This window comes from Varanus komodoensis, unplaced genomic scaffold (assembly GCF_004798865.1).
Source record: "Varanus komodoensis strain SLA01 unplaced genomic scaffold, ASM479886v1 scaffold7_3, whole genome shotgun sequence".
NCBI classification, from domain to species: Eukaryota; Metazoa; Chordata; class Lepidosauria; order Squamata; family Varanidae; genus Varanus; species Varanus komodoensis.
This window is the reverse complement of record NW_025336480.1, coordinates 6,047,058-6,060,743: the sequence shown is the minus strand read 5'-3', so window position 1 is coordinate 6,060,743 and position 13,686 is coordinate 6,047,058. Positions and strand designations below refer to the sequence as shown.

The 13,686-nt window shown below is 43.1% G+C and overlaps 1 protein-coding gene across 2 annotated transcripts in view; it reads right to left on the bottom strand.

Annotated features, from left to right (window-relative positions):
• Positions 1-13,686, bottom strand: part of LARS1 (leucyl-tRNA synthetase 1) — a 49,250-nt gene that overhangs the window by 29,267 nt on the left and 6,297 nt on the right. For both annotated transcript variants that reach the window (XR_006417023.1, XM_044454327.1), the window contains exons 4-14: positions 12,595-12,675; positions 11,056-11,190; positions 10,350-10,511; positions 9,621-9,733; positions 8,427-8,490; positions 6,888-6,955; positions 5,334-5,559; positions 4,546-4,633; positions 3,327-3,403; positions 2,057-2,110; positions 16-156 (exon numbers count right to left, since the gene is read on the bottom strand). Coding sequence is in view for 1 of the 2 variants with exons in the window: in XM_044454327.1 (XP_044310262.1) it covers positions 16-156; positions 2,057-2,110; positions 3,327-3,403; positions 4,546-4,633; positions 5,334-5,559; positions 6,888-6,955; positions 8,427-8,490; positions 9,621-9,733; positions 10,350-10,511; positions 11,056-11,190; positions 12,595-12,675 (1,209 nt within the window). In the remaining variant the exon portion in view is untranslated. The remainder of the gene's footprint in view (positions 1-15; positions 157-2,056; positions 2,111-3,326; positions 3,404-4,545; positions 4,634-5,333; positions 5,560-6,887; positions 6,956-8,426; positions 8,491-9,620; positions 9,734-10,349; positions 10,512-11,055; positions 11,191-12,594; positions 12,676-13,686) is intronic.

The window sequence follows — 13,686 nt, the reverse complement described above, 5'->3', positions numbered from 1 at the left end:
CTAAGTTTTACTTACTCCTTCATAAAATCCTTTCAGGTACACTTTTTCCTTGGCTTCTGCAAGCTTCTCTTTATCATTTTGACTCTGTATTTTCAGCTCGTCACACAGCAATGGAGCAGAAAGATTTCCATAGCCAGGAATCTCAATGATGGGTACCTAGGAATATCAAGCCACATGGTAAAGTAGACATTTCCAATTATGCAAGTGCATCAAAAGCCTTTCAGATTGACTCCTGTAACTTGCAAAGAAAAGGGTCGCACATTCTATGGTTTATCAGCAGCATATGGCATGTTTGCAGTCAGACAGGCTGGGAAAGGGTGGCAGGAGAAAAGAAAATGCCAGTTCCACCCAGTTAGTTAGTTCCACTCAGATGTGAACTTCTCAGAGTAGTACTGAGATAGCATCTAGGTATTTGTAACCCTAAAGATGGGGTCTGGTTTGTTTGTTCCTTGGCCATCTACTCTTCAGTGATCAGGCACTGCCTGAACCCAAAGGGGCAACCAACATCCTATGTAACGGCCACAAATATTTTGTGCAGTGGCCAAATACCCACCGGCATTCAATTTTCAATCTTGTTACAAAAGTACCACTGCCTGGCCTACAGATGCAACATGTAAGAAACACCAAAAGACTGAATGAAAGCAAAGACCCAGACCACACAGAGGGATCTGACTTTCAAATGGAGTTGTACAACTGAACTTTGCTCCTTAAATAACAACTGGAATAATTTTATTCTCCATCCTCCAAATAGCCTAAGAGACCAGGGTTTAAGGATCCATAACAATTCAAAGATATCTCCTGGCTGAGCAGGGCTAAATGTTTTTCCATGCTTACTTGGAAAAGCAGGCCAGCTCTTTGATTGGGAAAAAAAACCTTGTCTTTCAGGCTCTCTGATATGGGGTGCATGTGGTAATAGAAAATAATTGTCACACCATCAAATGGCACTCTAAAGGTCTCAAAACAATCTTGCATTCAACCCCAGGGATCTCCTTTCCAAACATTAGCAGTAAATGGACACATAAATCATTGCATACACTCAACTTGATGGGATGCACTTTCAGTACTAAATAAACCAAAAGTGACAAATTAAACCCAACTTGTTTCTTTGGTCTCTTGTTGATCAGGAACATAGGAAACTACCTTATGCCGAGTCAAACCACTGGTTCATCTACCTCAGTATTGCCAACATGGACTGGCAGTAGATTCCCAGTATTTGAAGCACAGTATGAAACTACAGGCCATGAAAGCCAACACCAATTTCTAACACTGTGTTTGCTTAATGTTGGACAGTTCAGGGGAGAAGAAGGTCCCTTTAGCTTAGAGTAAGAACATGGATAGCTCTTCTTGACATATAGATCTACAGTCAGCCATCTCTCAGTCCTTCCAAAACTACTGCCATAAGCAAGTGTTGGCACTTGAAATATTTTAGGAAGAATAACAGATGCATGTCATAGTGGCCTATCTACATAGAATTTGAGGATTTTGTACACCAAAGGTGACTTCTGGCTCTGTTTTTGCTTGCTCATGAGAACCCCAAGGTCCAGCAACTGGAGCTTAGTGCACATACTTAGAATTAAAAAAGTCTGAATCCAGGGCTTTAGTTTTTGTGGGGGGGTTGGGGGGCTAGTTAAGATCCAAAGCGCTAAAATCCATTGCTGGTGACTTCAGACCTTTTCCAGTTCAGCAGTATAGTTTAGGAACATGTACGTGCAGAGTTATTATACTGCTGCTACTGTTAAAGAATGCAGGGTCAGAAATCCATGTTCATCTAGTCTAAAACACTCAGAGATCTACCAGTAGATCCAGACTAGCCTCTGCCAGCCCTGCTGTACACCATATGGAAGGTATTTAATGCTGGATGTGTAAGCCTCCATGAGTAAGGAAGAATCTGAAGTCCAATAACACCTGGACACTCATCAGCTCCAGCCAGCTTGGAAAGATCTCGTGCAAGCTGAGAGTCCAACAACATCTGGAAGGATGGGTTTTCCACTGCTGGTAATACTGCTGCAGGTGATCAGCACACACATTCAAAGACATCATTCTTTGCTGCACTTACTGGTTCAAATGGCAGGACCATTTCATCCTTAATACCGTATTTTGCCCGAAAAGCCTACAGAGAAATTAGAAACACAATATGAAAATCAAATAGGGAAAAATCTAACATGAAGAGGATTGCTCTTGCTGTCATGTTTACTCAAACGGTATGATTAATAAAGCAAACTTCTGATAGATTTAAAACTAATTAAACAGAGAGCAGATGATCTTCAAAGAGGCACTTCCCCTTCTCTCTCACACTCACAGAGCGAGAAATTATTCTTCTGGGATGATACCTGTTGCAATACAAACATGCATGGTCTAAAAAGAAAGGAACCATGCCTTTTGCTTCAGAGCTATATTTTATTCTTACGCCAGGGGAATAAATCAATATTTCTGTTAGAAGACCAAATCCCATACAGTCAATCAACTAACTGTTCTTTATTCAGGTAACCAGAAAAGACAGGCAATCAGAAAAGGTAATCAATTAATCTCTTGCACCTGCATTTGCCACAGGCAGATCGAGAGATAAAATGCAGCCAGCTGAAAGAACTGTTGAACACCAAATCATCTTCAACTCCTTAAATGTAAGAGATGAGGAAGGGATCACTGTTGTATAGAAGATGCAGCAGATCAGCAGAGGTGGGGAACCTGCTGGTTGCGAGATAACCTGCCCCACGGAGTTTCCAGCAGTAGCTTGGATTCCCTCCAGGGCTCCAACCCTTCCCAATCTCCATCCTGTGGGTTAGGGGGGACTTGGGGAGGAACTGGGACGAGGAATCCCCTGGGATTACCAGTGACTGGAGATAACCAAGAGAACCCCCAGTATGTCACTGAGTCTACCAATTGCTGTGCATCCACTGGCATTTGCCTAAGTGCCATCTAAGTGCACTTCACTGCTGCTTTTCGCTCCCCTCCCAGACACAAGAAACAGGAGCAAAGCCAGCTGCTCACTCAGCTGGCACCTGCAGGAACACCTGCAGCACTCAAAAGCCTGCTGCTCAATGGAACAGAAAAGCAACTCGCCCACATCACTGCTCCTGCAGCTAAAGGGGCACCGGGCCCTGTGAGTCATGGTTAAAAATGCCAGCTCAACATCAACCTTATTGGGTAGCTGAAATTCAGCTGACACACTCTGACTACAGTTATATTGTTTTCTATCGTGAAAACCCTGTCTCTTTTTCCAAAATACATTTACAGTGAACAACTTTTACTGGCATCAGTAAATACTTGGGGTGGACACCAACCAGTTGCAAGCAAGTTGAGAAGTTCTCAGGCTTTAACGGACTCACCTGTTTTTTCTTCAAGTCCCTCAAGGCAGCAATGTCATCTGGAGCATCAGATGGAACACTTGTGACCACACCAGTCCCTTGGAAGCAACATTTGGGAAGCGCAGGTTATTCCCCTGGTACTGTTACGGGCAAAGTTCACAAAAAAAACTACACTTTTTCAAAAAGGTATAGACTCCTCCAATGACACAAAGATGGAAATGCATTTGTTAAAGGCAGTGGCTGATATTTTAAAGTATGCAAGAGCCATCAAATCTTTCATTCTTAGGGCTGGGTTACTTTTTTGCAGCTATATCCATTTCCGATGAAGCAACACAATTTGCCAAACCTGATTTGTGTGAAAGAGCGGTGCGCTTACAAGAGGCTGCAGAAGCAGGCGTTTAGCACATGCATGCACACATGAGGTCAAACAACTCCTCCCAGCCACTACAGAAGGTTTCTACCCAAGTTAGATCCCTGGAAAAATCAAGGCAAAGATCAGCCTTTTTAGATTGGGTAAGGAAAGGATGAATGCCTGTTGCTCCTCCAAGTGAGTAATGCTTGCATAAGGATAATATATTGTAGGAACAGCTAAAAATATGCTCAAATATTTTGGGCTTCCGCTGAGCAAACTGGTTGTTACCAGCTTCCTCCCTGAAATCTCAACATAGCAACATGAATACAGATAAAAGAACTGAACTGATGACTTGGTCAGAATTCTGTGAAAAGGATAGCAGGTCACATCACACAAGGCAGCACAGAGGATGAAGGGAGGCTTAGACCAGGGCTACAAAGAGCCACAGACAGTAAATGTCAGATGTCTGAAAGCCGCAAGTGGGTGCCTGCAGGTGGTGACGACAGGTGGCAAGCGACAAGCAGGCAGCAGTCGTGGATACCTGCGGTCACCAACAGCAGCAAGCCACAAGATAAACTCGAAGAGCCACATGCTACTCCCAAAGCTTAGTTTGGACAGCCCTGGCTTAGACCTAAGAAGGAATACTGTGAAAATGGAGGGGTGACCTTTCAATCCCTTCAAATGTTCAAAAAAGAATCAGAGTCATAAAGGGAACAAAGTGAAACCATTGCTACAAAACAATCCAGTCATGAGCCCTCCTTCCATCAACCTATCCAAAGCACAGAGTGGCATAAACTGATGATGCAGAAAGGCATCATGTTAAATACCTTTAGCAGGCTTTAGAGCTTTGCTGACAAGCTGGAATTCGTACATAAGAAGCAGCCTTACCTTTATCTTCCTTAATAGTCAACATAGGAAGAGCATAGATAACTCTGTAGGATGTTAGAGGAGCAGAGAGGGCAGCCCCAAGGATCTCCTACCAAGAGAAGTGGCATGATAAAATGTCAGCAGCACATTTTTGCCATGGGATCATTTAAAACTGCAGCCTCGAAGGTCCATAATATACATGAGGGTAGATAAGGGCTTGGATCTCCATCAGTATTGTTGGAGGAGGATTGCCTATCTCCCTCTTCACCCCAGCAGCGCTTCCTCATGCTGCACTGTGGTCTATTCCCAAGGCTCCCTCAACCTTCAAGAGCAATGCTGGGAGTATCACCAGGAACAGAACTGGGTGATACCTGCAGGAATCACTACAGCTTACACACATCAACACTACTTCTGGAGAGGAGTCTAAATCCAGTGGTATCTGAAAATACTTCACTGCCTTTCATTGGAAGAGAAAATGCCCCACGCAACAGGGAAAATGTATCAAACCAGACCACAGTGCAGGCATGACAGCAGAGCAGGGCATTAAATGATCATTTCTTTTCCCATACAGATTGCTGTTTTAGCTCCTTCAATATGGGGCCATTTCAGGAGCACTGGTTTTGGGAGTGACTGCACAGATTCCCCAAAGTGATGTAGGGATTCCATCTAGGAAAGGAACTTCAAGTCAGCAAAGTCATAGCACACTCACAGAATGGCCAAGTCCTAAGTTAAACATCCCAGAAGTTTGTTTGCTAATATGCAGGCCCTGCCATATAAATTATTTTGGCCACAGAATACAAGATGCTCACCTCTCCCATCAACTCCTTCACAACAGGCACTACTCCATTGGTTTTTGTGAAACCTTGGTAGGACATATTCCTGGCAGCTCTCTGCGTGCAAATAAAAATATCCCCATTCAGGGTCTCAAAACCAATGTACTTCATATCAGGGCGAACCCAGCAGTTAGTCTGCCCAAACATGGTCTCTGGTCTGAGAGTAGCAGCTACCAAGAAGATATTCTTTCCCTTAAGGCCACTGTAAAACAAAGAAAAGTTGCCTAGGAAAAATTGCTTAGAACATAATTGCCACCAAAGAAGCCCCTAAGGAACAAAATCCGAGAAGCTACATGCTACAAATTCTGTAGCCTATTGCCAACAATTCTTTAATAATGATATTACTCAAGTAATAAGTGTAGTCAGTCTTTGAGTGCTCCAATTGCATTAATCTGGAAATGCAACTGAGGCCAATTAACTACTGATACTCTCCATGATTAGATCAGGATCAAAAAAGGCACCAAGAGAGCTCACTCACCCACAGCAATCTGGTTTTGTTTACAAAGTGCTTTTTAGAGAACAATTTATCCTAAAATTGGACATCCTGTTGGCAAGATGCAGTTTCCAATCTGGAATCCAAACCTACGCACACAGGAGCTCTGCAGGCCTTCCCTTCACTCAGGTTGTTCAAAAAGCAAAAGAAATACAACTCATCTTATAGATTAAAGAAAACCTATTTCATCAGATTCATTTAGCAGAGAAAGAGACAAAGGACAGTCTCTGTTTCTGCACATTAGATCTGGGGTAGGCAACTGGAAGCTCTCAGGATGCCTGGGCCTGTAACTCCCATGGTCCCTCAACAAAAGCTCTCCCAGCTAGGGCTAATGGGAGTGACAGCTTAAAACATCTGGATAGGTACAAGTTGCTCCCTCCTGATTTAGACAGAAAGAAATCAAAAATACTTTTCTACCCAGACAATAAAGTGCATTTTTCTTCACAGCCTCTCTCAGCAGCTACATATAAGAATCCATATTTGGATATGTAACAGTGAGCAAAGGCTGACTCAATATATATATATATCTCTCTACTCAGAAGTAGGGCCCATTAGAATTCAACTAGACTGACTTCTGGGTAAGTCTGCATAAGATTCAACTTAATGCATAAGAACCTGAGAGATCTGGATCAGATCAAGAGTCCTTCCAGTCCAACATGCTCTCTGCATCTGGGAAGCCCACAAATACAACATATGATAGCAAGAACTCCTCCCCATGGTTTGTCTCCCAGAAATTGGTCTACACTGACCTACTGCAGTTGCATCTGAAGATCTGCATTTAGCTACTGTCATTTACTGCAGAGCTGTCAGCAGACCTAGCATCCATTCCCACCTTCTAAAGTTGTAAAGAATTTCCACTTTCTAATGTTGTCTTAACCAAAGGTCACCAGTCACAACATTTAGTTCTAGCAAATTCAAGACTACACCATTGATAAAATGTATGATTTCATAGCTAACTATTTCTGCTGAATTTTTAAAGGTTTATTAAAAGATCTTTAGAGCTTTCCCCGCTACTACTTCAACATCAAGAGACTTACCTTAGCTTCAGAGGGTAAGGTTCAACTACCTTCATTTTAATTAGAGTGTATTCCTGAGGTCCTACACCCTATAAACCAAACACAAACAGTGAACATACTGCACATACATATGTGGCTCTGACAGGCTGTTCAGAGAATGGTCAGGCACCCCTGCTTGAGCTAGCATCCCCATACTGGAGCAGTTTTTAAACCAACAAGGCCGACATACACACTGTCTCTGCAAGTGAATGCCAGATTCCTGAAGCAATGATGTATGCATTTCATGGTAACAAAACCTCCTGCAAGCCCAATGATTGGAGGATTGGGGATTGGAGATTGTGGGAAACAATCCAGCACGTGCCACATAAGCAGCCAGTTCCACAATACAGTGGCAAGGATCCAGTTTGTGCCCTGAAGATTTTCCCCTCTCTCACTCTCTGAATTGATTCCCAATTCCATATCACAAGCTACTTTTAAAACATCCATAACTCTGTTGTTTGGATCCAAGTACCTGCAGGCTCCCCACTGAGATAATCAGGGGTGTAATCCTGTTCATATTTAGACATGAAGCCCTGCAGCGCTGACAGTCCCCAGCTAGTCATGCTGACTGAGGCATGCTGGGAGCTGCAGGACCTCCTCCTGTTTAACCAAGCATAGGATTGTGCCCTAAGATAATTCAGTTGCCAGCAACATTCAGAGACTTGCTCAGGATTTAGAGAGTAGGGTGGTGTTCTTATTTTTCCTGCCACGCTGTTCTATATTCAACTCACTGTATGTTTCCCTTCCCTAATCAGTGCAAGATGCCCTGAGGAGCCTCCATACACACCCTCCTGGTTGCTCCCACCCAGGTTCGTCCCCTCCATGCTTTTTCTCCACCTCCCCTTGTGTGCTTGCTCTATTTCCCTGGTCACCTTCAGCGCATTCTCTCCCCACTTCCCCATGTGGTTTTGTTCTCTGCTCCCACAATGCCTTGCTATTTCTCCCATGGTAGCTCCTTAGCCATGCAGCTACGTGTGTTCCATCTTGCTTCCTTTCCACAGGCAGCACCTTATCTTTCTCTTTTTTCTGCCTCTCTAAAACTTTTCTAACGGGCTGGGCAGGCTGCAAGAGCAAACTGCAACCACACCAGGCACCTTGGTGGCTGAAGTATGCCTCTGGGCCCACATGGACATCTACGGAGATGAAGATACTGAGCACAACTGCCATTTTCTCCCCAGCTACTTGACATGTTCTAAAGCAGGGGTCTCAAACTCAACTTACCTGGGGGCCGCTAGAAGCAGAGTCTGGGTGAGGCTGGGCTGCATCAAGTATTCCACCACCGCGGTGGGGGTGGGCCGCTCATCCCATGTCACTCCCGGAGGCCGGCCTGGGCGCCGCCGGTGCTTTGAAGGCCGCAGGGCCCCTCCCCCGGGCCCTGCCTCTCCCAGCAATTGGCCCGCGGGCCGCGAGTTTGAGACCCCTGCTCTAAAGTATTAAAGAACCCAGCAATCTGACCCTAGAGATGCTGCTTCAAAGATACAATGTCTTTAATAATGGAATGTACCAAGCCTCATCCATTACCTCTCCTGTTTGTCTATCATGATCCATGCAAGGCTGTCCATCTTTTGGAGAATAAATAGTGTATCTAAAAGACAAATGAAAGCTTTACTTAGATGGAGTGTGCCAGAGACTAGAAACAGAGCCCTTTCTGGTTTGCAGTCACTAGGTCAGCTTAATATTTAAGCACATGTGTCATCCATAGTTCCCAGTTAGCCAGGCCCTGTGCACAGTAACTCTAACTGGAAAGTTGTTGCTTAAAAGGAAACAGAAAGAAATATTCTGATTTGGCTTGTATAGTCCACAGAAAATCTTTAAAGTGGGCCACCACACCTGGTTAATATAGCTCCACTTATCACTGTGTTGAAATTGGATTTTCGTATACTTAGCCATTAAATAACCAGTTGTACATACTAGGCTGCTCCTGCATTTGCACAAGGTATAGCTTTGTGGATGCAAAAGGGCAGAACCTGTAAAATTAATTATATGCTCATTAACCCACACTCAGGCAAGCATTATTCACCATCTTACTGCGTATTTTGATAGTTGCACAATCATAAGCAGCATCAGGAAGGGACAGATGATGTAGGAGATTCCCCCCTCTAAAGTTGCATGACAGTGCTATGACTTCAGAAGGGAAAGATCTGAGTGGAATTAACCACATCCCATCATGGCAGCTCTTCCAGCTGCAGAAAGCACTGTTACAGCTGTTTCTCCCAAGATGTGAGCATGCCTCCAAATGCAGAGAGGATCCCAAGGCTGCTCTGCCACCATCCCTGCCTGTGCACATCAGCTAGGCAGGTTCAGAGGCCTGTCCAGGGAAACATACACCACAAAAATATTGCTCCAATCGAGAGACAAGAGCCTGACAGGGCATAGGAAACTTGGAAGCCTTTGGTCTTGGGGCTTCTGTCATTCAAGCATCTGATCCATGGGTTTGTACCTACAGTTATCTAATTTCACTTAATAAAGTATTTCTTTTAGCAAGTGAAAATCCTCATTTTGTCACTGGAATAATTCACCTAAGGTTTAAAGCTGCACAGGTTTTCCTCTACTTCACACCAAAGAGAACCCAGAAAAATTGAACATGTGTACTGAGACAGCCCATCATAAAACCTTCTCCCAGGCCACATGGAACACCGGAAATAGGTAAGCAAGCAGTGTATTCAAGTCAAGGTTAAGTTTTAACGAATGGATACATCCAAGAAACTTACTTACCTTTTTCCAAACTTAATTTTATTTCTTTCCCTCAAAGTGAGAAATTGCCACCGTACAAATGAATCATAGTAGGGGTTAATATCAGTGGTAATGAAGGAACGTCTCCAATCTACCTGGAAATTCAGAAAATAATGAGAATCCAGTAGCGTGGCAAAAGCCTGTGTGAAATTCTGAGTGACCGTCAGGAGTTCTCCTGTTCACTCTACGCCAGAATCAAAAGAGCTGCGAAAGTAATTCCAAAGTGAACTTCTTAGAATCATAAAATAGTAGAGTTGGACCAAGAAGGCTATCAGTTCCAACCCCCTGCTGTGGAACAACACTCCCACTTTTCACATGACTTACTGCTTTGAAAACCAAGGAGATTTTCAAAAGTAACATGTGATACAGTGGGGGTATTGGCTGTTCAAAGAGGACAAAAGGTATGTTTTCACACGGGGCTAGCATGAGCCCCTTGGATATGCCTAGGCAGCCTGCTGAATTATAGCCAGAGTAACCACTCTGTGTTACTTCAATTCATAAAAGTCATGTTTGCTCTAAAGAAGAAAAACTAAAGCATTTTTCCATAAACATGCAGATATAATTAGGAAACACTGCTAAAAAGGAGGGTTATTTTAGTTTTGAAACATCTACAGTATAATACAGTGTTACAGAATAAAAAAGGAAAGAAATCTGACCCTGAACCTAAGACCAATATTTCTGCTCAGGAATGGTTTTAGAAAAATTAGGTACCTTCAGTCCCATGCTCTTTAAATCTTGAATGGCGAGTGGTGGAAAGTAATCAAGCCAATGTTCAGCCTCTGAAAACTTCACTATTTCTTCATCAGAGAGGCCTAAAGACTTCATGATTCCCCACTGATACTTTGAAGAGGCACTCTTGGCAGCAGCTTTACTCTTTAAAGAAAATGGGACAACACAAAGTAAATAACTAGCAGACTTAGCATGGCAGCTGCAGGATGTTCACAAACGTCTTGAAGGAAGTAATCCCAAAAAATGGGTAGAATAAAACCCTGATTCTTTTCACCACAGGTAAAGATAATGCACAATACTCTTATCTATAAGAACACACACCGGGGGGGGGGCAGGGGGAGATACCTGATATAATATTATAAAATGCTATGCATATATAAGATCATTTACTTCTCAGGTGCAAATGAACCTGCAGTAGCACCATAAAATATTCACACTCTAGACCAAGAGTGGCAACTTGTGGTCCTCAGACTAATATGGAAGCCTTGGCAAACCATCAGCTCAAGCCTCTTCCAAAAGCAAAGTCTCTTTCCTCAACCAGTCCACTGGACAGGAAGAAACAAAGAGAGAGGGTGGGACTTTTTGGGCCCCACCACCACTGGCTTCCACTTGACAGATTACCCCCAAGGGAAGGCAACCTGCAACAGGAGAGTAGTGGGAGGTTCCCCATCCCCACTATGAATTTTACCTTCTTGCCTTTAGTCTTGTCTTTAATAACCACTTCTTCCTCCTTTGGTTCCTCCTCCTCTTCCTCCTCTTCATCAGGAAATTCTGGTGGATATCCATACAGCTCCATTTCTCTTTTCAACTTATCCGCACATGCCTACAGGAAGATTCAGAGCAGCTCTGTAACTACATTTAGGACAACAATTCTTGCATGCAAAATTTGGCAAAACCAAACTTGGCATCCTATAACCTTTCTATGGCAAGAGCTAAAGCAGGCAGTACTGGACAAGTGAACTGGCTCAGGCTATTTACCCAAGCACTGGAAAATTCTTCAAAAGGTGGCCTCTTAATGTTCGCGTCCAAAGGAGGTAATATACTGGCTCCAGACATACTCATCCGCAAATGGAAAGGTGCTTTCCATACACAGAGGGAAAAGACAGCAGCAACTATTTCTTGAGCTATCCCTTCCCCCTGCAGACCTCAGCACCACCTCTCACATTGCCCAGGAGGCTTGTCCAACCCCCAGCAACCGCATGAGACGAGCTGGAGGAGAAAGTAGAGATCACAGCAAATCACCACCCTCACTATTCCTACAGCACTAGAGAAAAACTCTGCTGTGAACAAGAGCATATCCAATACGTTAAAAACAAATGCTGAGGGTCAGTAACATATTGCTAGAAGCCACTAAAAGAAACAAGCCATTACTCTGTTGCAGATTTATTTTGGCAATAAACAACAAATCCTGATGGTCACAACAAAACATTAACACATTTTGTTAATATTTTCAGATGATGAAGCTGTTGGACAGCAGTTCTTTCATACACAAGACCTTCTTCTCCATAACACAGGAAATGCACCAGACTGTGATGGAGGCCCAATTAAGCATCACTGGCTGTCCCACCAGAGCACTGTGACTGTGATATGGAGAGCAACTGCGTGGCTTCCCTGCATATAGCAGGGCTTTGGTCTTGCTCACCAAAGCTGCCCCCCCCCAACTCCCATTCAGGGCAAACAAGTTTTGAGACAGAGCCATCTTCAAAAGCAGAATGCAAAATCTCACGTGGGTCTCTTCCTCCAAGAAAAAGCACAAAGTGACACTAGGCATGCTCAAATCTGAGGTTCACCTAAAACAGCTCTGTAGATTCCAGCTTTTCACTTTAAGCAATCCAACACACACACACACACAGAAGCAACTGTTATGCCATCCTTTCCCAACCAAGTGCCCTCCGTATGCTTTGGACTAACTCACATCAGCACAGTAAGGAACTGAGGGAGCTGTAGCCCAAATTATCGAACTAGCACCGAGCTGGGGAAGGCTACATTATGCCATCCAAGTAAGCATTTTACTATGTCAGAGATTCCATTCACACCAGGATGCTAAACCAAACAGATTCAAACCTTTTACTACACCATAACAGAATACGCACACAGTGCACTTTTTTGATCCCCAGATCCATAACGTGACATGCACAACACATTGCCTCTGAACACAGAAGGTGTGTTTCTTTATACAGAAACTGAATGGCCTTTTTTCATTCACAAGATAAGGTCCAAATTTTACCTTAATGGGCATGCCAGTACAATGCAGTCCAAAAGGGAACAGGCAGCATTTTCCTTTCAGCTTCTGGTACCCAACTGCAAACTGGGGGGAACGTGAAAACAATAGCAAGCATCAAGAGAATAGGCAGAATGAGAGAAAGAGGAAGGGAGTAAAATACAGCAGGGCTAGAAGTACTACTTGCACTGAGTGGCAAATGGTCAGGATGGTTTAATAGTATGCGCTATCCTCAATGAAAAATCAGAATTCAAAAGAACAAAGAAAGAAAAATAATTTCAACATCTTTACAACTCAGATTTAGAAGCAGTTTAAATTCTTGTGCAATCCTGTATGTGCCTTCTGAGAAGTGCTACTTCAGTGTAGGCATGTACAGGATTGTAGTATCAAAGGCTGTGGACAGTGAACAATTCATTTTTAAAGTCCACATAGAATACTAATTTGGATTAGATTAAAACAGGCAGAGCTTTAATAAAATGCTAATTTTTCCAACTACCATTCAAGCAAAGACCAGACCAAGTTTCAGCTGTTTTGAAAATTGACCAAGTGGATCTCTAGAACAGCCTTCCTCAACCTCCTATTCCCCAGATGCTTTGGATTACAAACCCCAGCATTCTCTACTACTGACCATACTACCTGGGGCAGATGGGAATTGGAGTCCAAACGTCTGGTGGTATCAGGTCAGGGAAGGTAAGTACTGTTGATCTGAATTTTCTTTAAATTATTGTTCTTAAAGCTGTTATTTTATTTCAAATAAAATTCCTAAACAAATGTATAAATAAATCTGAGGTAGCATGCCAGTGTTTGGATTGTATCATCTCAGACTGCAGGTGGGTGGCTCAGTATGGCTGAATATTTTTCCACACTTCCCTGCACACAAAAATGAGCATGTAAAGTAAATGACTAGGCAAGAACATCCTAGGATTTTATTCATTTCTTTTATTAAGCTCATTAAACACTTCATAAAATAGGTTTTCTGTGTGTCTTACAATTTATACTAACAGTGTCATCATAGCAATAAAATCAAAATATAGCTAACCATGTGCCAATAACATCACATTTTCTATGGGAAAGTATTTAATCGTATTAATCTCAAAG